Source organism: Lonchura striata, chromosome 8, assembly GCF_046129695.1.
Source record: "Lonchura striata isolate bLonStr1 chromosome 8, bLonStr1.mat, whole genome shotgun sequence".
Taxonomy (NCBI): Eukaryota; Metazoa; Chordata; class Aves; order Passeriformes; family Estrildidae; genus Lonchura; species Lonchura striata.
In genome coordinates, this window is record NC_134610.1 from 21,465,686 (window position 1) to 21,491,473 (window position 25,788).

Genomic DNA, 25,788 nt, shown 5'->3' on the forward strand with positions numbered 1-25,788 from the left:
GCGGGCGGGCCTTCCGCGGGCGCCGCCCCGCGCCGGAGCCGCCGCCGTCCGCGCAGCGCAGGCGGCCCGCAGCCCGCAGCATGTTCCCCCGGCCGCCTCCCCTCTCCTGCGACACCTTCGTGGCGCTGCCGCCCGCCGCGCCCGGCGGCCGCGTGGTGTTCGGGAAGAACTCGGACCGGCCTGCGGACGAGGTGCAGGAGGTCGTGCACTTCCCGGCCGCCGCGCACCCGCCCGGCGCCGCGCTGCAGGTGAGGCGCGGGGCGGGAGCGCTGCTGCGGGACCGGCGAACTCCGCTCTCAGCCCTCAGAGCGTGCTTGGCCCGCGCTCCGGCCGGCGGAGCGGGGACGGTGACTCCGCGTGTGCTCTGACCTCTTGCAGTGCACCTACATCAGCGTCGAGCAGGTGGAGAGGACCCACGCCGTGGTGCTGAGCCGCCCCTCCTGGCTCTGGGGCGCCGAGATGGGCGCCAACGAGCACGGCGTGTGCATCGGCAACGAGGCGGTCTGGGGCAGGGAAGAGGTCTGCGATGGGGAAGCTCTCCTCGGCATGGACCTCGTAAGGTGTGCACAAGCTTGCTTTTTTTTTTTTTTTTTTTTTTTTTTCCTTTTTGGTAAATGGTACCGTATTCGGAATTTACATGGAAACATGTCGTTTGAGTTATACGGGGAAACTTTCACTTTCATAAGACATCCCACGGCTAAAAGTAAGTATTTCTTGCCACAAGCACTAGATTTCTGCCAGGAGCCCATGAGAAGTATCAGGCACTAGACCAGAATTTGTCAAAGAACTTAGTAAACGTTTTTCTTTCTATAAAATTTATACTAAACTGAAACAAGACTTTTTCAAGAGCACAGAGGGACTTCAAGCACTATTGTCTGGGCCTTTTCCTAGAGTCTGTACTCCTTCCTATTCCCCCATCTTTCACGAACATTAAATTTTGGTCTCAGCTGCCTATTTCCATGTAAATAACAAGTTCATGTTCCCACGCTACTGGTGCCAGCATAACTTCCATTAACATACAGCAGTTAGGCAATTCTTTTAGTAGTTTCCCTCCAGTCCAGTACCTACAGAGGACTTGTAAGCATTTTGTAGGATCTCTCTCCCTGCTTTTCTGCATTTCCACTTGGTGTTTTTCCCCATGTCAGGTTCATAGAGGATCCACTTCAAAGAAGCCCTTTACCTGGTTTGTGTATTTCCCTTACCAGATTATACAACTGGCAGCTGCATATAGAAATATCATTCCAGGTCGATTAGAATACTCAGGCTGAATAGTTCTATGTGGAGTTCATAGTTCCAAAAATAACATTTTCCTTTCGTTTTAGGCTTGGACTTGAGAGAGCAGACACAGCTGAAAAGGCTCTTAGTGTCATAGTTGATTTACTGGAAAAATATGGACAGGGAGGAAACTGTATGGAGAGCACCATGGTATTTACATACCACAACAGTTTTCTGATAGCTGACAGAAAGGAAGCATGGGTGCTGGAGACATCAGGAAAATACTGGGCAGCAGAAAAAGTAGAAGGTATGGATGATGTTCTTTGTTCTAAACATTTCAAGTGCAATGACAACTTGGGAGTTCTCCAGTTTTTATTCACCATTTCATTAGGGCATCAAACTAACCTTGAGCTGCATACATGTGCCTGTAAACAACAGGCATTGCTTCCTGAGGCATGAGTGTGGAGTAGCTGGCAGTTTGTCAGAGGAGCTGAGTGACAGGGGCCTTTTCAGAGCCAGAGACAGTGCCACTCCTGCACTTGGGAAACAGGACAGCAAGAAAGTCAGCATGAGAATGACAGCAGTATGTGTGGTCATAAGGATGGTAGCAATCTATGACAATTTCATTTGGGGACAGGATTGATGTACTGGGCCCTGAAGTGGCTGATTCTTCCAGTGGAATTAGGAGGACAAGCTTGATCTTTGGATGTCTCATAAGAAGAATGTAAAGGTGGGAATTATCAAGACAAAACCTGAAATACAATGTTGGCAATAAAAGCAAATGAGTCAGTAATGAGTGGCAGTGAAAATTCAATCAGAAAAATACATGTAGCTGGGGAGAGAGGGCCAGAAATAAACACCAGACTCACTGATTTTGTACTAGGATCTTGTAGGAAACTCTTCAGGGCTAATTTGCTTTACTAAGCAAATACCAAGACAAAATACCAAGACAAATCATTCAATGTATTAAAACAATTATTTCTGTTTCTTATGAACAGGAGGTGTACGGAATATTTCTAATCAGCTCTCTATCACAACCAAGATTGACAGAGAACACCCAGAATTGAAGGAATATGCCAAAAGCAATGGCTGGTGGGATGGGGAAAAGGAATTTGATTTTGCTGCCACATATTCTTATGTCAATACTGCCAGAATGACCACATCTGGAGGCCGATATTGTGAAGGCTATAAACTTCTAAACAAACACAAAGGTATCCTTTTGGTTTTCTTTTCAAGAGATGCAAAATATTTAGTGAGCTACATTAATTCAAATCATAAATTATTATACATCTGATGGAGGCAATTATTCATATGACTTGGTGACCCACAGCTTACTAGAACAATTTTTTGCCTTAAAGAGAAGCTCTTAACTTGGAAGTTTCTATCCATTTTTTGCTAATTTATTGAGAAGGAAAAATTAAAACAAGGATCAAATATCAAACATACAGAACTACAGTAACAACCCTAAGAGGTCACATTATGACCATATCACTAAATGCCCTCTAAGACCTGTTCTGAAACATTTTGATAGGCTACATATTATTACTGTACTGCTAAGGAGAAAAAATAGAGGCTAAAACAGATTCCCAGCAGTTTGCAGCCACAAAGAACCTTATAAACAGCTTCAGTTAGGTACCATTTATGTAAGGCAACAGCACAGCATTCAGATACATATCTTGCATTCATTTTTTGACATTAATTTTAAAATCTTTGTAGCTTCACTGAAATAGCTACTCTAAACTTGTGTAGTCTACTAAAACATACCAAGAGCAGAACAAAAAAATTTTCTGTACTCTAAGCAGTCATTAATTCAAACACTTACTTTACAGACTCCTAATGAATGAACCTATTACTTCACTTCTAACTGCATCCATCTAGCAGGTTTTTGCTGTAGCTGTATTCACATGCTCATTTGAAGTAATTAATCTGAATCAAGATTACATTGCACCCCTTTGTTTCTTATATTTATTTGGCTGAACTCTGCCAGACCAGGTTTAGCATTTAGTTAGTGCATTAGAGTGAATTACCATTGCTGTCTTGCTCTAGTGATCATGTAAATTCTGCATTCATTTTGGGAATTGCAGGTTCTGAATACTGAAAGCATTTTCATAATACCTGTATTTACTTGTATTATAACAATGCTGAGACTGTATCTGTGTTTTCATTCTAAATCCCCATTTTCAGGCATTTACCTGAGCATTTTAAATTCCCACTAGGTGTTCAGGTTATCAGGCTCATATGGTTCACTTTGCTTAGATTTATTTTAAATAGGCGCCTTAACTAAAAGCTATTTGGTTTTCAGCATCAGTAAAATCACTGGTTTCTTCATCTACCCTTCCTTACTTTTTCAGTCAGTGGTATTACAGTTATGGGGTTTTTCCAGGCTGTCTACTATGTGAGGGCCATTTTTTAGAGAAATAGTATTCATATTTCAAAAAATAGGGAATGTATTCCAGGCATACAAAATAACAGAGTCTAGTGTAAAACATGCAGTACCTTTTCCCTGCTGGACAGGTTACCAAAGCTGTAGCTGACAAAATGACCATTGCTTCTTTTAATTTTTTTGATTCATCTAGCTTGCTGATTTCTTTAATTCACTGACCTTCCCAGTCAACTGTAGGAATACTTAAGTGTGTCTTCTTGCTGAAATGTAGTGCTGCATGCCTGTCTACAGGCAACCTGGGTCATGTATGAAAAAATAATATTGGAGACATGTAACTTAGCAGCAGAGTAACTATTTTAAGAGGTAACAGCAAGGTAGTTAAAAAAATTTTTGCCCAGTTAGAACTCAGTAAGGGAAACACTAAAACATTAAAGTGGTAGACAATACCTTCCAATAAAAAATAAAGAGTGAATGAACTAATGGTTTTCTGCCATAAGCATACCCTCTACTGGTACACCAAATATGAAAACTATCCTGCAAGAGCTGCCTGTTAGGATATTGGATGGATTGGTGATACCATGCCAGTATCTGAGCTTCAGCATACACGATACAGCAACAGTGATATCACTGAACAGGCAGAGGTGGAAAGGGTTCTGTTCCTCCTGAGCAGGAGTTATTTTCAAAGATACTTGGCAATAAACCTCACACAGCTTGCTGATAAAGACTTTTCTACAAATAGATACACTACTGTGACTTCTGAGCATAGCATGTAATGCCTCCTTGAAAAGGATGAAAATAAAAAAAAAACACACACCACAAAAACCCCCCCAAAACAAGTGAGTCTCAGTGTTTAATTTTCAAAGTTTCACACAAAATCCATGCATGACTGTTATTATTTTTGTAACTTCAAAGCAACATAGTGGTATTATTAACACTGTTTAAATACCAACAAGTATTATAATGATTTATCTTACTTCCACAGAGTGATCAAAGTTCAGCATTTAATCCAAGCTGCTAATTTTCATCTGAAAAGTTTTGTGAATGACCATTTGCTCGCCCTGTGAAATTTACCTTTCTGGGAAATACCATTTGTATTTTTTAAGGCATGTTCTTATCACAGCTCTTCGAAATAAATACTTTGGAGAAAGCAATACAAGTGTGTCCCATATTAAAGTTTGCTATTAGGGTGATTTTTTCCCCTGCTAACACAGACAAACTAAAGCTGGCATTGCTTATTAAAAGAAAAAGCAGTCAGTTGTAGGGAACATGTCATTCAGTTGGTATTCTATTAGCTCTGTGGCTAAATAATTGTATCTTGAACAGGATCTATCACTTCTGAAATAATGATGGAAATTCTTCGTGACAAAGAGAGTGGCATTAACATGGAAGGTGGATTTATGACAACTGGCAGCATGGTGTCTGTGCTGCCTCAGCAGCCTAATCTACCCTGTATTCACTTCTTTACTGGAACTCCAGATCCTGCCAGGTGATGTAACAGCAAGTAAACTGGATAAAAAATTGTAAATATCTAAATGAAAAACCATTGCAGTTTGCCCAGTTATATTTCTTTTCGCTTTGGGTTGGTTTTCTTTTTTCCTCCTGAAAAAGCACAATCAGAATGTAAGAGGAACATAAAACATTACGGATATTAATGGTATCTACCAACCTACTTAATGGAACACTGCTGTGACAATGACTTTAACACCATTAGATGTTTTTTTTAATACTTTCTTCTTAAAAGAAGCAAGTAGAAGAATGGGAAAAAATACAGCAATTTACTGATTCAACAATTTTAAAAAAAACAGTGTCAGTAAAGGATCTCTATTCTATTTTTTCTTTCTAGATCTGTATTCAAGCCTTTCATTTTTGTGCCCGGTGTTACTCAGTTATTAAAAACTACATCCCCTACATTTGGTCATGATGATCCAGTTAAGAAGCAACCACGTTTTCAGAGTAAGCCAGATCGAAGACATGAGCTCTATAAAAAACATGAAAGTGCTGCTGTAGTTATGGAAACTAACAAGGTATGTTGATTAAATTAGATTTCAATGCAAGCAGGTGCTTTATATAAGGTCCTTGCTCACATTTTGTTAATGTGATACCAGTTAATGCCCCTTGATGGATTGCAAAGAACAATGCAGTGCCCCAGAATTGTAACCAGCACTGTGCTGCGCTGGCAGGCTGAGCCCTGGGCGAGGATCTGTGCTGCTCCTTTGCAGAGCAGCCCCCCACAGACTCCCACACCTGTCAGATAATGGGAAATGCTCGAGCAGCCCCAGGCAAATACACAGCTCCTGCCTCGAGTTCTTACAGCTCTTCAGGCCCCTGGTCTCAGGTGGAAAGGGGAGCTTGCCTTTGACCATTGCTTGGTATGGACAGGAAAGGAAACAAGGTGACAAAGACAGCTGAACACAGACATGAAGCAGGGAGGTAGCTGCTTATTTTTAGCAGTAAAATCCTATTTTCAGATATGTCTGAAAGTAAGTCATATGCCCACTGAAGTTTTGGTAACTAATACCTAAAGGAGCTTTAATATTTCTTCAATCTATCAGATAAGTAAGATGAAGTGAGTGCTAGGTATTAGGAAAGATATCTAAGAAACCTGTCATTATACTGATTTCTACCAACATAAATGGGTACCCTAGAAACTCTTAAAAGATTAAATAAGGAGAGTAGAACAGAATTTTGTTAGTGTGATTACTACACGCTCTGTATTGTTCTTAGTGAAATAAATGTTTCTTTTTGTAGGACAAAGGTAAAGAAATGCTCAAAGAGATACAGGAGTTGGAGAAACAGAAGATAAGTCAAATGGAATCAATCCTGCAAAATGGATGCCTTGATACTAAACAAGTAGTTAATCTTTTTTCACAGTGTGTAGAAGAAGAACTCAAAATATATGGCTAAGAATATTATGTGAATGTGGTAAAATTTGGATTATAATTGGGTTTTCTAACAAAGAGGCTATATAGATGAACATCCTGTTTTCAGTATATCACATAGCATGGACAGTTTTAAAGATGCAGATTCATATTCAGGACAAATGGCTTTTGAATATAAGAAAAATGCTGGAAAGGTTTCTAAGAGCCAGGCAGTGGCATTGTACATGGCACAAAGCTGTCAGCAGAGATTGATTTTGCCAACAAACAGATGCAATTAGAATGCAATAGCTTGACTAAATTAGTGAACAGCCCATCTCTGAATGAAGAACACTAACTCAGCTCTGGAGAACCCAGTTCTAGCCTACACACATGTAGCTTTTATAGTCAGGAGAATTGTAGCAGAATTTTAGACTACCTGAGTTAAAATGGCCATGCTGAAGAATTTCTAAAATGTAGAAGCTATGATGAACCCCGAAGAAAAAAAAAGTGACGCACAAACCAAGGAAGATTGATACTCAGTTGTTTGGTAAAACCCTTCTAAGATAACATTTCCAAAAGAACCTTCTTCTCCTTCAATGTAAAATGAGGCTAAGAGTTCAAGGTGTATTAAAAACAAATCAAAGTTACAATAATAATATCTTGCTGTGAGTGATTGTGAAATCTTATTACATGGAATTCAGCAATGCAAACATCCTGTAAGGTCCCTGTAGATTTCACTTCCCTGTCTACTTTTCCCACCCTGATAGTGAAAAATAAACTTATTTATATACAACATGATTATTGTCAAATTAATTTTGCCATGCACTTTATAACATTATGGGGGAGTTCTAAAATGTTTCTTGAATTGTTACTTTTTAAAATTGGGCTACTAGAAAGGAAGAGGTTGGGCTACACAAGTACACACGTACTCAGCAGGAAACTTAAAAAGTACTTTTTAATTTCTTTCTTCACTTTATATAAAGCCTTTTAAACCATGACTTTTTTTGCCAAAGTTAATAGACTATGGACTTAATTTAATCAAGCTTTCTGCCCTGAACTCAACTCTTCCTGATCCTGTTTAAAAGCAATGATAAATATATGATACCACTTTTATTATCTGTGCCAGGGGCCAAACTAAAGAAGATTCTGATCAAAATTATCAAAATGATCAAAAAGGATAACAAGCATAATTATAAGGAAAAACAGAAAAAAAAAAGAACTCAAAATGCAGCACATCCAAAAACCTTCAGAGGAAATTTGAAATGGTTCACTAGACCTGCAACAGCAATGTGGGACCTGACACTGCATCCCCACAGACACAGCAAACCACAGAAAGATCATTCTTTGAGAATTTTTCACATGCAGTTTTCTCATTCTGTAAACTGTTCAATACCCCACTGGTAGAAAAAATTAAATATAAAGAATGGATAGTCAATGAAGTTGGCAGGATTAATATGAAAAATAAGAGCTTGGTAGAATTTATTCTTTCTGATCTACAATAAGAGTAGAAATGAATTTGGGATGCTGTGTTAAGATTCACAGCAATAAACTACTGAGTTAGGAAAGGCTCGTGAATTTTCTATTTCTAGTGACCTAATGTGTACGATGGGGCAGCAGCAAGCAAGAGTGGGCAGTAAGACAAAGTACGTTTGAATTGACTGAACATTTTGTGCCTCTGTTGATGACAAAATTTTTTAGAAGTTCAGTAGCACAGTGGTTCAATACAGAAGTTCAATAGTCCAGTTTGATAACTGGAAGATAGATTTAATAAAAATTTCCTGTATTTATCTGTTTTCCTTATGTGATGTCCATATCTAACAATTATGTATATTTTCCTATTTTTGATCATGAGCTGTTCTACACTGATAGCTTCAAAGCATCAGTAAATGCCAGGTGAAAGTGTGCAGGAAACCAAGGTATGAATCAAGTTTTCAGGCAGTATAGCAAACCAAGTGAAACAGTTTTATGCTACAGTGCAAAGATTGAAGCTATACAGGAAGAACAGTAGTGAAGCTGGAGCAGGCCTTTAAGCAAACTTCTTGGCCACTTAATCATGGGGTGGCAGTGAACGAGGTTAAGCACATTGGTCCAGTCCTAATGCGGGCAGATACAGTCCAACTGTGCCTCTTTTTTATTTGTTATGTGTTGCTTCTTGCTGGTCTACAGGATACAAAGCAAAAACTATGTAATGTGTGAAGACAGTTAAAGTGGTGGCCAACAGAGTACAGGAGATTTCAGTACCTTTTTCCTTGGGATTTCGTTCTCCTAGAAGACATGCAGTGTAAAAACAGAAAATAAAGATGAGATCAGGAGAAACAAATAATCCTCCCTTCCACAACCTTATATATATATAAAAAAAACCAAATTAAGAATTAGAATGTCCCCTAGAGGGCAATCTTCTCATGGATTTTCACTTAGGAATGTATCTTTAAAAGGTCTAGAGCTTTATGAAGGATCATTATTGAAATAAAAAAGTTCTAAAATTTCGTACTAGAAAACTAAGTATTACATCCACCCCTGTTCATTATGACAATTATTTTGAGATTAGTCCTAGAAAAAAGATCCAGTTTTTCACTGGACATTCCTCTAGACTTGTCTTCATGGAACTTAGCTTCCAAGAGATTAATCTACCTTCAAAATAAAGGAAGTCATGGCACCAGTGACCACTTCTTTAAAGCAAAGCTGTTTCTAACTACCAGGAATCCACATAACACTATATCAACTATTGACAGAACATCAGCTTGTCAACCATTCAAAACTTGCCACTGCTCCTTGGTGGAAGCAAGTATTTTCCAGATAAAAGAGTTACTTAACTTTCTAAAACAATTCAATGTCTATTATCGGCTTCCAGAAGTACCCAGTGATTTAGAAACAAAACATTATATCCTGTATTTCATTCCTAAGTTCTTTATTTATTAATCATCACAGACTCATCAGACTAATGGGTATGATATCAGCAGTCACAATGTTGTAGCAGTAAATCTAATTTGGTGTTGGTTGATAATCAAAGGTGATCTCTGCATTAGATTTGTATCAGAGAGCCTTTTCCACACAGAAATTTTGAGCAGTTTCTTATTTAAAACAGATATGTTGTGTTCAAATCCAGGGGAAAGCAGACCCATTACAAAAAGGGAAGCAGGACTTTTATGATGAAAATGAGAAAGACAAGAGTGCATGAACAATGACTATAAACAGAACTGTAAAACTGCCCTAAGATCAAATTCTTGAATGTTTGAAAAAATAATTTAAAAAATTGTGTTTGGTAAGTAGATGAAAATGTGACACACTTCTAGTATGGAGGTATCTTTGGGTGGACACCCATTAAGAAGTGCTCTGTCTACTTGTAAAGGATCAAGGATGGATTTAAGAAATACCAGGACTGAAACCCAAGAGCCACGTGAACAAATCTCTCAGAAAAACACATTTGCGGTAAACCTTGACACGCGCACATAACCCTCTCGCACACCACATCACAGCTCAGAACTCTGAAATCAAGTAACAGATTTATTGACAAGTTGCAATATTTAGAAGCCAGACATACTTGCAATTTCTGCTCTTAAGTCACATATATCTAATTATTCCAAAATATTTGATGCAGCTGTCTTCAACATTCATAATGGGAATACACAAACATTTTCTTTTGTGGCCACAGCCTGATAAAAACATCAATTATATTGTTGATGGAAAACATTAAAATATACCAGGTTGTACGGCATACATAAGCAGAAGGATGTTATGTTTCTGTGCACACTGCAATCAGACTGACAGTAAAACGAATTATGTTTTCAATTTAAGTCTTGTGGGGAGTTATAGCAACCATAAAACAACTGCTTGTTGAATAGTAGCTTATGCTGCTAAAATCACTTTTATTTCTTAATACAAAATAGATGCAAAAGTAGCTGTAATAGAAATCTGTGTAGTTTAAAAAAAAGGGAAAAAAGAAGGGAAAGACTTTTTTAAAAAAAGGATGAAAAGAATTATTCATATGCTTGAGCAAATAATTTTTAATACCCAGATTCCTTTCCCTCACTACATAAAATTTTTATATAGATATTTCAATGCTGTTCTTGCAGTTTTAAAATGACAGCATAAAAGCTATAGATACAATACTCTGTCTGTAGCCTTTTCAAAATATTGCAGAAGACACACAGGTCCTCAGATTCTGCCCTTAGTGCACAGGAATCTGAGTGACACTAAAGTAACTAGCAGGAGGATACCTGAGGTTTATTAGAAACCTGTGTTAGGCAATCAACTAAACTTTAGGGTATTTAGCTACTCTAAACCCTAATCTGGATGTTCATTTAGGATTCTTTATATATTAGATTTAAAAGTCATTAATATAATTCTAAAAGTTTTATGATTTGAAAAAGAATTTTGTCTTGACTTGCACATGTACCCATGGCTTCCATAAAATCTTTACTTGAGGCTGGCACTTCTATTTTAAACTGTAATGGCTAATTTCAGAATATAAATATCTGCTCTTGATAAAGCTGTCACTACCACCATAAGGCAGTTTCAGAACAAATTGTTTATTCCACTATATAATTTCCTATTTTGGGAGAATGCTAAATATTTCTATGGTTTTAAGATTTGGTAGATTTGTACAAAACCATTACTTATTCCACTCAGTACTTGCCCAGCTCCAATTCCCTCATATTGCAAACACTGTCACAGCAATTCTATCATTTTAATTGGAGTATTTTATCTTTAAGGGAGAAAAAACCCACCTGATCTCAGGTGTAAGCAGCTAATAAAAGTTCCTGGTATCAGACAAGAGCAGAGTAGTAAAAGCTGAGGTATGACAGAAGAAATCCTACTTCTGTGAAGTCAGGGGGAAGCCTGACTGTCAACGGGCATCAATACTTCATCACACTAATATGGAGAACATCCAGCAACATGAAAAATACCTTTCATGGGGGTTTTTTTCCTCATTGTGGCATCAGTAAAATCAGTTAAAACTGCAGTTATAATGCCTCTAAAATACAACAGTGACACCTACCATTTTGTAAAATTTGTTTTGCTCAAAATGGAAAAAAATGTTCTAAATCCAGAGCATCTGGTTTTGTTTAGTAGTATTCTGCTTTGGAATGCTGGCTAAATATAATTTTCTACCATTTTCTTCAGAATAGACATGAGTAGAACCAAATCTCTTGATTTTACAAGGGAGAATAACACAGTATCAGAGCTCTGAGAAAGAAATACTTCCAAATTCAGTGGTGAAGGCAGAAGAGGTGGTCAGACTCACCCCAACTACCTGTCCTGTGCCTGCGTGCCCAGCTCAGCGGCTCTTGGGAATGAAGCGGTAATACAGGTACTCGTCGCGGAACTCAAACTCGTTGGTGATGTGCTGCACGACGCCTCCCTTCAGCAGCCTGTCCCCATACACCACAGCTTCTCCGCGGTCAGAGGCAAGGCCGACTTGCATGAGCCAGTTCACCAGGTCACAGCCAAAGAAGATGCCAGTGGAGATCTTTGCACCACACCTGTATGTCAAAGGAATGATTCACCCACATGTTCTGTAAATCTGGTATCACCACTGCACGATGGGGAAAGGCAAGGAAAAATAGCAGGAAACAAGGAAAGACATCGTGATAGTTAAGAGAGTGTTAGAAAAGAATTTGCAAGTTTTGTATATTTGGGACATGCCAGTGTTCACTACCTTTTCCTATAGACATTTCAATGAGAAGCAATATTGACATACAAAGTTGGTTTAGGCTTCTAAATAAAATTCAAATTGCAAATAAAATTCAGCGGACATCAGTAGCGTTTTCCCTCACACAAATGTAATGACACAATGTAATTCTATTTCTTGGATACTTACTTCCCATGTACTTCTTATCATGACCCTTTCTGCAACAAAATATCTGATCTGAGAGCAACCTGACCCCATCAACAGGGATTCCGTTTGAATTTTAATTATTTTTATAATTTCTGAACGCTTTCAAACAGACACTAACTGCTTACACGTATTGTAAACAAAGCCCATTTATAACTTGCATATCCTGTATAAACATTGATCACACATACAGTACTAAGAATAAACAAAACCTTTAAAACAAGTATATTTTTTTAACATATTTATGAGGAAATGATACTATCATCTGCCTAGTGTCAGCAGACATACCGTGCAAAAATTTACCTGCAGCAATGAACATTTCTGGTTATCTAAAATCTATTATGTGGAACCTAAGCACAGGTTTCTAAAGGTAATTAAGAGCTAAAATACAGCATTTTTGTCCCTATTTTTTTAAGTTAAAAGTAGCAGTAACACAGAGCAAGAGTTAACATCTATTAGCAGATGTAAAAATGAAAAAATTAAAATCCATGGTTACAACGTTTCAGTTACAGCACATTTTAATCAAAGAGGATAGGATCAAGTTAGATGAGTATTTAAATTGACAAGATAAAATTATAAGATAAATGCATTGTTTTAATTCATTAGGAGAAATAAGACGTAAACCAAGCTCTGCATAAGTATAGTATTGCAACAATAAGGCAACAAATGTCATCATTTCATGTATTCTCAGGTGGATATGCTTAATAAAAACCACAAAGTACAACTAAATGAACAGCCCTAAGCCCAAGAAACCACAATAGCAGCAGAGGCACAGGACAAACAGCTGTAAAACCTGTTCTACTTCACAACTGACATTTTCTGATATATCTTTCTTATGGAACATTATGGACTTCTGAACAGACTGAACAAAATCATTATGCTGTCTAAAACAGTTTTGCAATATGGTTTTGGACTACCTGACCATTAAAAGACAACCCCACCCTGCCAAGCTAGTCCTACTTAAAAGCTTACATTACAAGAATAGTCAAAGTGTCCTGTTAGAATAATTCATGTCTCCATTTCACATACTTAAATAAAGGCAGAAAGTTTTCTTGTTTCTGCTGCTTCTGTAAGCTTTTTTCTTCTCATCTACCTACATATATCTGAAGGCATAATCTTTGATTTAGGTAACACAATTTGCCTCCGAAATCTTTACTGGTCTCATTAATTGAAGTTTAGGCCGCATTAGAAGTATAAGTAAAGAAATGATATAAATTTGGAAGCTGTTGAAGTCCTAAACCCACTACAATCTCACACATTGAGCAGCCTCTGAGGACCCACTAAAATCAGTTGCAACAGTTTTGCCTCCTGTAAAAGCTACATATCAGTAAACATTTATTTACAAATACAGACAGTGTCTTACTCTACAAACAAAACAAACAAAGGGTCTCCATACAATTCTACAGGTGTTATCATATACATTTTTTAAGAAAGATTTTGTGCTCTGAGCTCTAGTTAAATGAAAAACCTGGAGAAACCCCTTAATGATATAAAACCTTTAATAATTTATTTAAAACCTAGGTGGGATAATTTGATAACTTGTGCCTCAATGTTTCAATATGAGGCTAGAAACATTTCTATTACAGTTAAATTTTTAATCCTTATCTTAAGTTTTGAATGACTATACACAACAGGAATGACCTACAAAATTAACTGCATTTCATGGTTTTCAAAAAATGAGCTATGTGCTTTGTGACAGTTTGTATGTGCAGGGAAGAACCTTACCTTCTGCCTTTGACAATACTTTTGACACAGTGATCTCTATGATAACGAACAAACTGTTGACAGGTCATCCTGATTTCCTCAGGTACAGTGGCATCTGTATGCCCTGCTGCTTCTCTTCCACCCCAGAAAATCTCAAGTCTACAAAACACACACACACACACACAAAAAAAAAAAAAAAAAAAAAAAAAAAAGAAAAAGAAAAAATCAATATAGCAAATCAAGCAGGAGTATTTTTTTTTTGAAACTGCAAATAATAGGATGGACCTCCCAGAAAGCTTATCAGAACTTCTTTTTGTGTCTAATACTTTACATATAATCTTCCTAATATATTTGTATGGCTTTTGAACACAGAGGTGTTATTCTAGACTTGGGCAGAAGGAAAGTCAGAGAGTAGCTGGGAGCCAGCTGTTGCTGCTGGATTCACAGGGCAGCCAGTTAGCTCTACGGTAAAGGCAGCTTTGTGCAACTCACTCCTCCCACTGTGGAAGGAAACAGCCACACAAAGTACTGGCATGGGGTTATGAACACAGCACTTTTAAAATAGTAGTGATACATTATGATTCAGCATCCAGACCTAAGTTTTATTTTATCAGCTGAAATAATTTCTGATGATCCTTCATTTGGCGAAATTTCACCTCTAGGGAGCCTGCAGGACTTATGTCTTTGAAAGTGTCATTAGCAGAACAACCTCACACTCAGTGAACTGCAATTACCTCTCTACAAGTGGGAGAGAAAAGAAGTTTGGAAGATTAACTAAACAGGAAACCAAATACTATAGCACTAAAAACACCCTTCAAAAACAATTATTAGTATTATTAGGTTTATATGTGTAAATGCAAAGATTCTATTTACCTTCGCTTGAATGGCAGAATGATTAAATGCTTATCTAAGCCAAAAATACCAAAGCAAATGAAGCCCTGGAGAGAAAAAAAAATACAGAAAAAGCAACATGAAGCAAAAGCTTTGGCTTTTATAGAACAGAAATTAAAAATTCAGTGCCAAATACATTTCATGTATACATGGAAAGTATCCCTCTCCTCTAAATATCATTCAATATGCATTTTGTTTCTGCTTTGATTTTTCATTTGGACCTTAAAAAGACATATCAATACCTAACAGTCCATCATATAAAACCTTTCAAGAAATAGTTCAGTAAAAATAATGCTGTGACATGCAACTTTGGGATAACTGGCAACCTTACATAGCCAGGTATTTTGCTATATGTAAATCTGTATTTCTTAATGCCAAGGAAAGAACAGACTTTACTGTAACTTGAGTGCTAGAATGCTTTCTACTTAATTAATTTTTCTGTGCAGCTTTTATATAAAACTATCATTACTTGATACTGCAGTGCTTCCTGTAGGCACATGTGCCACGGATGTGTAAAATGTTCCTCTAGTGTGTGTATTAACACTGCCTGGCTTTCACCTTCATGGCTGACAAAGCTGCCTTGTGTCAGGTGCACTGAAACAGGCAGGTGCAGCCAGAACCAGCATCCATCTTCAGCTCTTCACTATGGTGCTGTCACTGAAACCAGAGATAGTAACTTAAACCTTACAGAGAAAGCATCCATGGAGCTGCCTTGCTACTGATGTAACTCTACAGAAAGAGACACCAGTGAAGCTTTGGTACAAATAAGGCTAAATTCCTAATCAGTTTCCATGAGCATTTGGCATTAAGTTGTCTTTTGCACTTTTGAAAGTGTTCATGGTCCTAGAAGTTGTGCATTAGCTGCTGTGACACCCACTAACATGGTCATTTTCAGAACAGACACTGGTAAGTACCTGACCAAAATTAAACACAGCACAGAAGAACTGCAATTCCACATACAACCTTCCAGGCTCTTGGTTGAACAGCCACCACAAGCAACTGGAGAGATTCTGCAAAGAAAACAGAAAAAACAACAAAACCCACAAACATAACCTGACTGTTAAAAATCAAAACCTTTCTACTCCTCACATGCTAATAATTCTTGCACCCAGGTTCATGGTCTCTATTTAAAAAATTATTCAGATAAAGACAAGTAAGAGGAATAAACACCTTAAAACATCATCTCAGTTAGGCTTAGTAGCTTGGTAGGAGGGGGAACCTTGGCTCTTTTAAACATAATAATGCAAAACATAGCAGTGTAAGAGCTCTTTATATGTTTATGTAAGTAACTTGCCTCAAGCATACTTAGGTTTTCAACATAACACAGACAATATGAGCCCAGACAGATTTGCAGTGTTTGTTTTAAGGCTGCTAGGCTGAGGCCAGTGCTTTCTACATATTTCTTTGCAGAGTTAGGATTATGTTAAGGTGAAGCACATACCACTTCAGCTATTTGAGATGCCTGATAGAAGGAGGAAACCTCCAAAGTTAACCCATTTGGGTGTAAAGGCTAATTCTTTAAAGTGACTGATCTTACTTCATAGTATCTACATAATCATTCAGAAACAGCTAAAATATAGGCTAACAGTTGGGGTACTTGTTAAATATAAAAGATGTAAAAAAAATACTAGCATAGAATACTTGATACAGGAAATTTGAGAGGGAAATATTTCATTTTGTAATTTAACAGAACCTGAAAAGCAACAGCAGTAGCTATTAACCCACATTGTTGTGCCATACTCTCCTGCTTTGTAGTATTACATATTTGTGCCACAGGATTTTCATTTCAAATAAAAATGCTTCTCCTAACTAACATCCACTAGAAACTCAACTGAGTATTACATTCAGAGAGCAGTTTCTTGCCTTTGTCACAGTTAAAAATTAAAATTATATCCCAATGCATTACATTCTGGTATTTCACACTTTGTGGTATTTGTACATAGGAGCAACAACCAACACATCTTGGAGTCAGTAATGATGAATTAACACTACCTTAGTAACTTGTTTGTTGCTCCAAACACCACTAAAACCAACAAAATTGAGTTGTATTTTCCCATTTAAAATAATCTTAAGATTATTCTTATCACCTCAGAGAAATTCAAACACCAATATAAGCCTGATCAGATAGAACAATTTTTGTAGTCTCCTTCAGAAGCAGAATTCAGTTTATATTATTAACTGATAATTGTCAAGAGAAGAAGACCAACTCTTGAGAAAACTGAGAAGAGGGGCAGTAGTGATGAATGATATAGTTCTGTAACTTCATTTTTTTCCCTTTAGGGTTCTCTGGTATCTTGTTCACTATCATCAATCTTAACTTGTGTTTAACTTATGATGTGGCACAGAAAAATTAATTTTATGACATCCCTCTTCCAAGTAAGAAACCAAAATATAGCCTCTGTTTTATTTAATGAATTGTTACTGAAGCAACTGGAAGATTTTTACTGGATTGTCTACATAGCTTTCCTAAAAATCATTCTACCTCAATGAGTTAACATGAGGAGAAAAAATATTTACAGCAAATAGGCCAACAATAAGAAGCAAGCACAGCAGCACATGTCTGGCCAGCTGTTTGTCTCCAGTCTGTAGAATCTGTTCTTCCTGAGCCAACACACATGTTTGAGCACTGCAGTGACTCATACATTGATCCACTGAAAAACAAATCAAAATTTTTTCATTAGGCTTCTATCCTGAGAACTCCATGAACAAACTTGCTAATGTAACTTGCTGAGTCAAATTAGCTTGTTAAGTATCTTTACTGAAGTGACACGCAAAAAATTTAATATAGGCTGTGACAAGAACCTGCTCAGACATCTACTCTCAAATGAAACAGTTGAAGTTTACATGTGCTCGTAAAATGAAAAAGGTTTTTCCAACAGAATTTTTCTTTCAAAGATTTAATTCAAACTAAATGTGTGGTTAACATTGAGAAAGCACTATTAGAATTAATTAAAATAATGAAAAAAATATTTATCTGAACAGTTTTTAAATTTTAATTTATTTCTGAAAAAAAATCAAATATACTGTCAGCTCTAATGTTTTTACTCCGCATCTCAGTGTTGTTTATCTCTACATCCGACAGACAACCCTATTTATTTCAGGCCTGTAACTGTATTTTTAACACGATCATAATTGTACCAATGAAAAGAGTCAAACACAGAGAGAATGGATGCTTTCTTCCAGCTACAGAGTTCTAAGAAGTTCTGAGTATCTTCCTCTAGATGGCAGTGAAAAACTTCCTGCCAAGGCCATACGTAAGAATTTGTACCAGATGACTCGAAGCAGTTCAGTGAGATAGTAGAAGAATTAGTAATTATTGCAGCCAAAGTTACACAAGTATATGCATTACAATTTGCTTTTACTGATTTATAGTTTTGAAGTGTTCACTCAGGAGGCTGAAATAATTTCCACTCAATCATAAGGTATTTTCTACCTTATCTTTTAGGATAAGAAAATTAGATTTGCCTTCCTCTATTCTTGAAGACATTCTTACGGTGCTTGCCTGAACTACTAAATCGATAAAATAGTTGGCAATTGGTAGAAAGAGAGCATTTTGTGAGACATAACTGAAGTACGCTTCATTGCGAAATATTTAGATTTACTGAAATTTATGTTGCATGCAAACAAAGCATAAGGGTATGATCATCCTGTTAAGAATGCATGAAAACAAGAAAAAACCCAGAAAAGAGTCAAGTTGTACTGGCAGCTAACTTTGATTACTGACAGTGATGCACAGTGAGAATGCACTGGGCATGAAGTTTTCAGACAGGTGTTGAACAATCAGTTCAACCCATCTTTTTCTATTTTAATGACTCCTAAGGCCATCTTAGTCAATTTTCTCCATCTCTCTTCTCTAGACATAAATAGTAAACAGCAGCATGGAAATTTAATCTAATTTGCAATACGCACTTGCTCCTCTAGATCTTATTTAGTGTTCAAAACCTGTGCCTGATTACAACAAAGGCTTTTTTAAAAGATGCAAGATGTGAAATGAGGATCTGAAAAAAGTAGTTTATTTTAAAAGCTTGGTGCAAAGTAGGGGTTTACATTCAACTTCCCAGCATCCAGACAAGACAACGATGGAGAGGTAAAGTCTGAATGCTCAGAACACACTAAAGTAGCTTTATGTTTAAAAAGTGACATCCAAAACAACAGCTCCAACAGTTTCTTTGTGAGAATAACACACAGATGTTGGGGAAGAGGCTGTAGTGTTGAAACAAGGAGATACTACTGCTTTACCTGTCTCAATTGGAGGAACCTTGCTTTCAACAGCATTTGACACTGCTTTGCTGTCTTTAGCACAGGATAATTCACCATTTGTTGTTTGACAAGAACAGCAACCTATTAAATATATACAGTAATAGGACAGTTAGCTTCTTTCACTACCATAATTTATTTTCCAAGTGTAACAATATATTCTATGCAGCTTTAACTATTATGTTCAAAAATAACTCAAAAGGAGAAGACAGACAATTTTTCCAGTTTGTTGAAAGGGTAAATGGGTCACAATACTAATAGGTCACTAATACTAATAGTTTAACATAACACTACCACCATTGAAGCAACAGAATTGCTTTTAGTCATAGGCAAAAATCCAGGAAGTGGTTATATTGCTTTTAGTTATAGGCAAAAAAAAACAGATCAAAAAGGCTACATACAAAAAAGGATTGGAAACACATTGAGTGTTTCTGTGGGCATTTAATTCATTCTCTGAGAGACAATTTAGTGGGTAAACAATCTAAGATGCCTAGTGGGCTGCATTTATCACATCCTTATCAAGGCATCACTACTCACATAAAAATCATACACAGGCTTTTCTTCTTGTCCACTTACACAACTCTTACCACAGTAACAATCAATTTTTATTAGAAACACAAACCTTAATACTTGGGCAGTTATATCTAGATTTTCTTCTATTCTAATCTAACACCTGAAGATGTAAACTCTCCTTCCCAGGTCAGAATTACATTTGAAATATTAGTTTATAGCACTCTAAACCAGTTATTCTTTATAAAAATAGACTTTGTATACCTCTTTCTGCAGATGTCTGTGCAGAAGATCTTGGAGAAGATTGTGCAGAAGATTCTGGAGAAGACTGTGCAGAAGATTCTGGAGAAGACTGTGCAGAAGATTCTGGAGAAGACTGAGTCATAGTGGCTGAAATATGATTCTGCCTACTCCCTTCCACTTCAACCTCCTCCACTGAGCTACGTGGTGAGTATGGGTTCAACACCCCATAGCTGGATCCTTGCCTACTTCTGTTCATGCACATCAGTGAGATACCTGACATCAATATACTGATCAACAGTATCACTGCTGTGGTAATTATCTGTTAAGAAAGCAAAGAAAGTGCACTTAAATATAGGAAATTAATTGCATATGTCTTTCTAACTTCTGTACTTTTCTAAATACACTTACAAATGTGTCTGAACAAGACTGTTTCCTGTATTTACTGTTCTTGCACCTCATGGCACTGAAAGATACTAATTTTCCTTGCCTGAGTAACTCAGGCTTTTTGTTTGTTTTTTTTTAAAGTGTGGAGCCCCATTTCCCATGCAACCCAAGAATATCCCCTCACTGTCCTCCCCCTTCCTCTCAGGGTCACCAGTGTTCTGGGCTAAGTTCTGCACAGGTGTCTTTTAATTCCAAAGAGGAATGTGCTCTAATTTACATTCTTTAGCCAATGGGGAGCACCCTATTAATTAACCTTTCCTTCTAATCATCTGCACTGATAACCAGAATCAACTCTGAGGCTATTTAGTAACTGTTAAAGTGCCACATGAACAATCCTGAGTGACTCATGGACTTTCTGTCCATAAGAAAGAGAGGGAGAAAGCATGACAAATACCTATGCTAGTACACTTCAAATCCTCTGATAAGAGGAACTATTTGCTGGTAAAAATTGTAGTTCAGGGTCTTTTAACCTATGATTATGCTGAGAAGCCTGCCATAGTGAAAGCAGTTACTGTTACACAGGTGATGCATATCCTATCTATTACAGACCAACAGCCATTAATTAGATATTGGATAATAACAACTTTAGATAACTATCCTGCTAGAATACAAATTAGTCACCAGGAAAAGAGCTCTGTAATTCACTACCACTCCTAAGTTTTTTCTTTAAAAAGTCTACTCCCTTTTTTCCTTAGTCATAGCTGCCTAAACATGAAGGTCCTTCTCCAAACATAAGCATTCTACAATGATACTTTTATTACAGTAGCCTGTACTTTGACTGAAAGCTACTTGCACACGTAGCATGGCAGAAATCTGAAGTGATGAGGACAGAACATGTTCATACCTGATGCTTTCCATAGAAAAAGGCAGAGTCAATACTAGTGTTGTTACATTCACCAACAATTAGTAAGATTCCTACCAGAACTGTTGGGATTCTGAAAGAACAAAATAGGAAGTACATAACATATTTATCATGCTCCCACTAATTCAGCAGGGATGCATTTGAATTAACTTACCCCCATCCAGCTATGATGATAAACCCAATGGGAATCTTTACTGTTTCCCTCTTCTTCAATAGAAACAAAGAAAAAGATAGAAAACCTAAAAAAACAAACAAAACCAAAAGAAATGCCTTGTTTATTATTAAAAAGGGAACTGGTAAGTACAGAGCCTAGAAACTCTATGATGTGACCTACTCAATAGCTAAAAATATTATTCTCAGTCCTTTAAATATTCCAAAATCATTTGTCTGATTGTATTCTGAGAAAGTAAATCAGAAATACCCACTGCCTAAAAAATCATGTTAATAGTGAAACATTGAAAAAATTCCAGGACATTTTATATTCAATAGTCACTTCTAAACGCTAAGAAAGGTTCACAAGATTAAAAAAGATGTCATAAGAACGTTTAACATACAAGTAACTAATTTCTTTAGGTATTAACAAGCAGTTTTCTATCCAACACCCTTTAGCAATCAACAAATAGTGTTGGATTCACTTGTAACATTTCTGTAAAAACTGACCAGTCCTTTGTAAAGTCAATGATAAATTTAACTAAAAAGTTTTGCATATTTTTACATATAGAACTCTTTCGGGAGCACCTTCTGGAACTGCCTAGCCTAATCACACCTCAGCAATATTCTCATGTGGAAGCAAAGCTAGTATTTATGTTAGGCCCCACCAATCATGAGCTATGTACTTTAGCTAAACAAATATAACTCACTCCAGAAAAACACCACAGGAATTAAACCTGTAGATTCCGGACAAAAATATCTTGAATATCTAAAGTCTTTTTTTTTTTAATCCCATATGTAAGGTTCTCCAAGCTTCTTGAAGCATCTTTCAATTCTTTCAAGTTCAATTCCAGCATTAATCTTATGCACACATATTGTTTTTAGAAACTACAATTTCCAGGGGAAAGAGGTGTTAAAGCTACTTGGGTATTTCCCTTCATTCTGTATTTTCTATTTTTTTTTGTCGCATCAGTTTTTAAATCTACTTAATGCTAAGTAATTAAAATCTTAAACTCTGCATTAATTAAAAATCATCATTAAGACTTTGACTAGCTGAAGGGCAGCTCCCCATATTCACTCTATTTGTAGTTGCTTCTGCCTTGAGAGCAGGCTCTTGTCTCTTGTCACACACCAGCCAGGCCACTGTATCCAGCAAAGGCAAGCCACACCTGCCCAGGCAGAGGCTTCCAGCAGCAGCAGCAGTGCCTGACACTAAACCTCAGCACAACTTCCAGGTATCCCCATCTGTAGAACTACAAACAAGTGAAAGGAACAAGTACTCCAAAGAATATAATTAATGTTATTTCAGGACATTAATCCTTCATTACAGTACCTGGGCTCTGCCTAGAGAAGTCATACCTGTCCATAGGTAGGTGCTATAAAGTGAGCTGTAGAGGAATATAAATACGAGGATCTGGATGGTGATGTCTTTCTCTTTAACAGTGAAATTCCATGCCACCATTCCAATGCAAGCAATAAACTGGAAAGAAAAGTAAGATACCATCATTTAAACTGGGAAAGCAGAATGACAAAAAAAACTGAACAGAGAGTTATATACCTGCAGTATGCTTTAAACTCCATCCCCAGATGCACTGGAGGGTGATTTTATTAACTGGATACTTCATTTAGCAGTAAAGTACTGCCATAGTAAATTCAGTATTACAGTTGTGTCACTATGCTACCTTATTTTCAGGAGAGGTTTTTTGACAGCAAGTACATAGCTCATATAAACTAGGAGTAAGGCAAATCAGGTAAAGCCCCCAACTTTATATATATCTTACAGTAAGTAAATGGTGATGGTTTTGGCAAATACAAACCTTTTACCTGAAATTATCTGCACAGGAAATTGAGGTTAACAGGTATTTGTTCAGCCAAGAATTACACCAGTTGTCACCCAGTGATATTCCATATATGATAATTTTTACAACTAAGGAATCTAAAAAGATAGGCTGAAGTATTGTGTAAACAGTAACACAATAGTTCTATTTTTTTTAAGATGAAAGCTAGTTTTGTTGGTACAGAACAGAAGCACCTGCAATTCTCATACATGACACTTTTCAAATGTGACTCCATGATCAGAGCTCAGAGAGTTTACAATATAAAGACATATTAAAAAAAAAAAAAACAACTTAAAAAAACCCTACAGAACACTTCAGAAAGCACTATCACACAGATGTTATACAAGCACAGGCTGCTCCATTTGTGCAGTTGACTTCAAGGGAATAAGGAGCATGTACTCTGTAGTTCTCTCTCAGATTAAATAACAATTAAAATTAATCCAGAGCCACCTGGCTTTGGCTTTCCCTAGCCACCAGCATTCCCACACACCCTTGTACATCCTTGCACCAGCACTTGCACCTGCTGATCTCTCAGCAAGAGCTTCAGAGACATAAACCAGTACAGGGATTATTTTTCTATTTAGCTCCTTGAATAGGGTCACTATAGAGTCAAACACAGGCTGCTGCTCCTGGTATTGCCAGCTTCAGATGGGTATAATTGAAACAGAAGTGCACTCAACAGTATTGGGCAATAACTAAGAAAACATCTCAGAAGCCACTCCATTCTGATTGTTTATAGTTCTGTTTAGGAATCACAGTGCCCACATTAACTATCATTTTCTTCAAGGGTGTATTTCACAGCACTGAAATTGTTTAGACAAATCACACAGTAGATTCACCTGCTCTCCACAGTTGGCTATAAAGGTATCACTGTAAAAATCAAACTTCCAAAATGGTTAAAAAATACTTAAATCCTAAACCTCATACAACAGCATTCTCCTTACTACTAACCTGAGCAACAAGTAGATTTGTTGTAATCATATGAGGAATCTGTTTGTATTTCTTACTCAGAACAACAACAGTAAGAGACCAGGTCTGTAACATACAAGAAGAATAATTAATTTAAAAATAAAACAAAACCCAAAAGAACAATATGAGTATTCTGGCAGATGATGGTGAAATTAAATATACAACAGATCTTAGCAACATGACTACTACAGTGTGCTGCCAGCCCCTTTGCCCCAGCAGTTGTGGTCACAAAAAGCAATGCATCTTGGTGTTCTCATGTTGCTGAAGTATTTCCAGGAAAGATCAAGCACTTGCCAGGAGCATGCAGAAACCTGTTAGTTCCTCAGGACACAAATGACCACAGTGTAGCCTGGCAATTTAGAATTTAAAATCCACACCCACCTCCCCTGGATCTCCCAAAATTATCTGACCAGCAAGAGTTAACATTCACTTCTGGCTTCCCTTCAGGCACAGTTTCAAGACAAAAGGACTTCAATAAGACAACAACTTCAGAAAATTCCAACTCCTCCCAACATGGATGTTTTTATTTTTAAAAAGCAAATAAAATCATCATACTATCTGTACTTTCTATAAAACCAAAACAAAATTAATATTGGACTTCTGGATTATCAACTCGGTTTTTAGGAAAATAATTTCTAGTAAAGGAATTTGATAAACATAAATTTTTCAGGCTAAACTATTTCATTAATGCTAATTAAGACTTCATTAAACAAATATGCACTGACATTTCTGGAGATGAAGTTTGTACAGAGCCTTCATTACTGTGATATCCAAGCACTTCACTTGGCTTGATGCAACTAGTCTCTGTGGTGTAAACTACTACTTTAATTCCCTCACACTCTGTTATTAAAACAAGAAAACAAACCTAACAAAAAAACCTCTCAAGCCCTGCATTAAATGCTCTAATTCAGTCATTCATCTTTCTGTACAGTGCATCTTTCCAGCAGACCCACTGCTTAATCAGGATTTTTAACTCCTTCCTCATGCCTCTGCACCAGGCTGTGATGAGGAAATGCAGCTCCTCCGATGACTCGGTTTGCTGCTTACGCAGCCGGGCTGCCCTGACCAGAGTCCCTTTGTGTCTCACCCCAGCAGCACCTACCAGAGAGATGAGGCTGACGATGCTGATGTCAAAGCTGACGTTTTGCAGTGCAACTGCCAGTGGGTTGGGGTCCATGGATGGGATGGTCAGCAGCCATGCAGAAACGTACATTATGGGGGCAGACACAAACGTGCTTATCACCATGCCTGAGGTAATCTGCCAAGAGTCAAACAGAAGCAGCAACAGAGTTAATCACACCTCAAGCTAAATAATCTGCTTTCAAAAATATAACTGGCAAAATTGGACCTTTGAATTAAACATACCTAGACCTTTAACAAATAATGAGCTGTTCTATAACAAATTATTTAGAATTTGAGCCAGAAGGTATCTGGTTTATACACAGAGTTAAACTGAAAATTTTAACAAGCTTCTTAAAAAGCAGGAGTAGAGTTTCCTACTGCAAATTTCTACAGAGCTTTTTCATGGGTGTCAAATATACTAATGTCTGCAGTCTAGGATGAATATACACTGTCACAATTTTCTTTTGGATATAAACATTCACACCATAAATAACTAAAAAAACAAG

The 25,788-nt window shown here is 37.2% G+C and overlaps 2 protein-coding genes across 4 annotated transcripts in view; one reads left to right on the forward strand and one right to left on the reverse strand.

Moving 5' to 3' along the window:
* Positions 1-29: 29 nt before the first annotated feature.
* SCRN3 (secernin 3) lies at positions 30-7,249 on the forward strand. Its single transcript, XM_021552439.2, has 7 exons — positions 30-248; positions 379-560; positions 1,323-1,522; positions 2,214-2,426; positions 4,922-5,084; positions 5,442-5,622; positions 6,347-7,249. Exons 1-7 carry the CDS (start codon positions 81-83, stop codon positions 6,500-6,502), a joined length of 1,263 nt encoding a protein of 420 aa, XP_021408114.1. The 5' UTR covers positions 30-80; the 3' UTR covers positions 6,503-7,249.
* Positions 7,250-8,045: 796 nt separating this feature from the next.
* Positions 8,046-25,788, reverse strand: part of GPR155 (G protein-coupled receptor 155) — a 28,691-nt gene continuing 10,948 nt past the window's right edge. For 2 of the 3 annotated variants that reach the window (XM_077785057.1, XM_077785058.1), the window contains exons 5-16: positions 25,263-25,418; positions 24,143-24,226; positions 22,713-22,833; positions 21,358-21,442; positions 21,186-21,276; positions 19,919-20,216; positions 19,127-19,228; positions 17,405-17,538; positions 15,802-15,897; positions 14,870-14,934; positions 14,018-14,155; positions 9,941-11,939 (exon numbers count right to left, since the gene is read on the reverse strand). In XM_077785057.1, the coding sequence (XP_077641183.1) occupies positions 11,735-11,939; positions 14,018-14,155; positions 14,870-14,934; positions 15,802-15,897; positions 17,405-17,538; positions 19,127-19,228; positions 19,919-20,216; positions 21,186-21,276; positions 21,358-21,442; positions 22,713-22,833; positions 24,143-24,226; positions 25,263-25,418 (1,575 nt within the window). In that variant the 3' untranslated portion in view covers positions 9,941-11,734. Of the gene's footprint in view, positions 8,722-9,940; positions 11,940-14,017; positions 14,156-14,869; positions 14,935-15,801; positions 15,898-17,404; positions 17,539-19,126; positions 19,229-19,918; positions 20,217-21,185; positions 21,277-21,357; positions 21,443-22,712; positions 22,834-24,142; positions 24,227-25,262; positions 25,419-25,788 lie in introns of those variants that run through there. The other variant, XM_021552437.3, reaches the window with a different exon arrangement.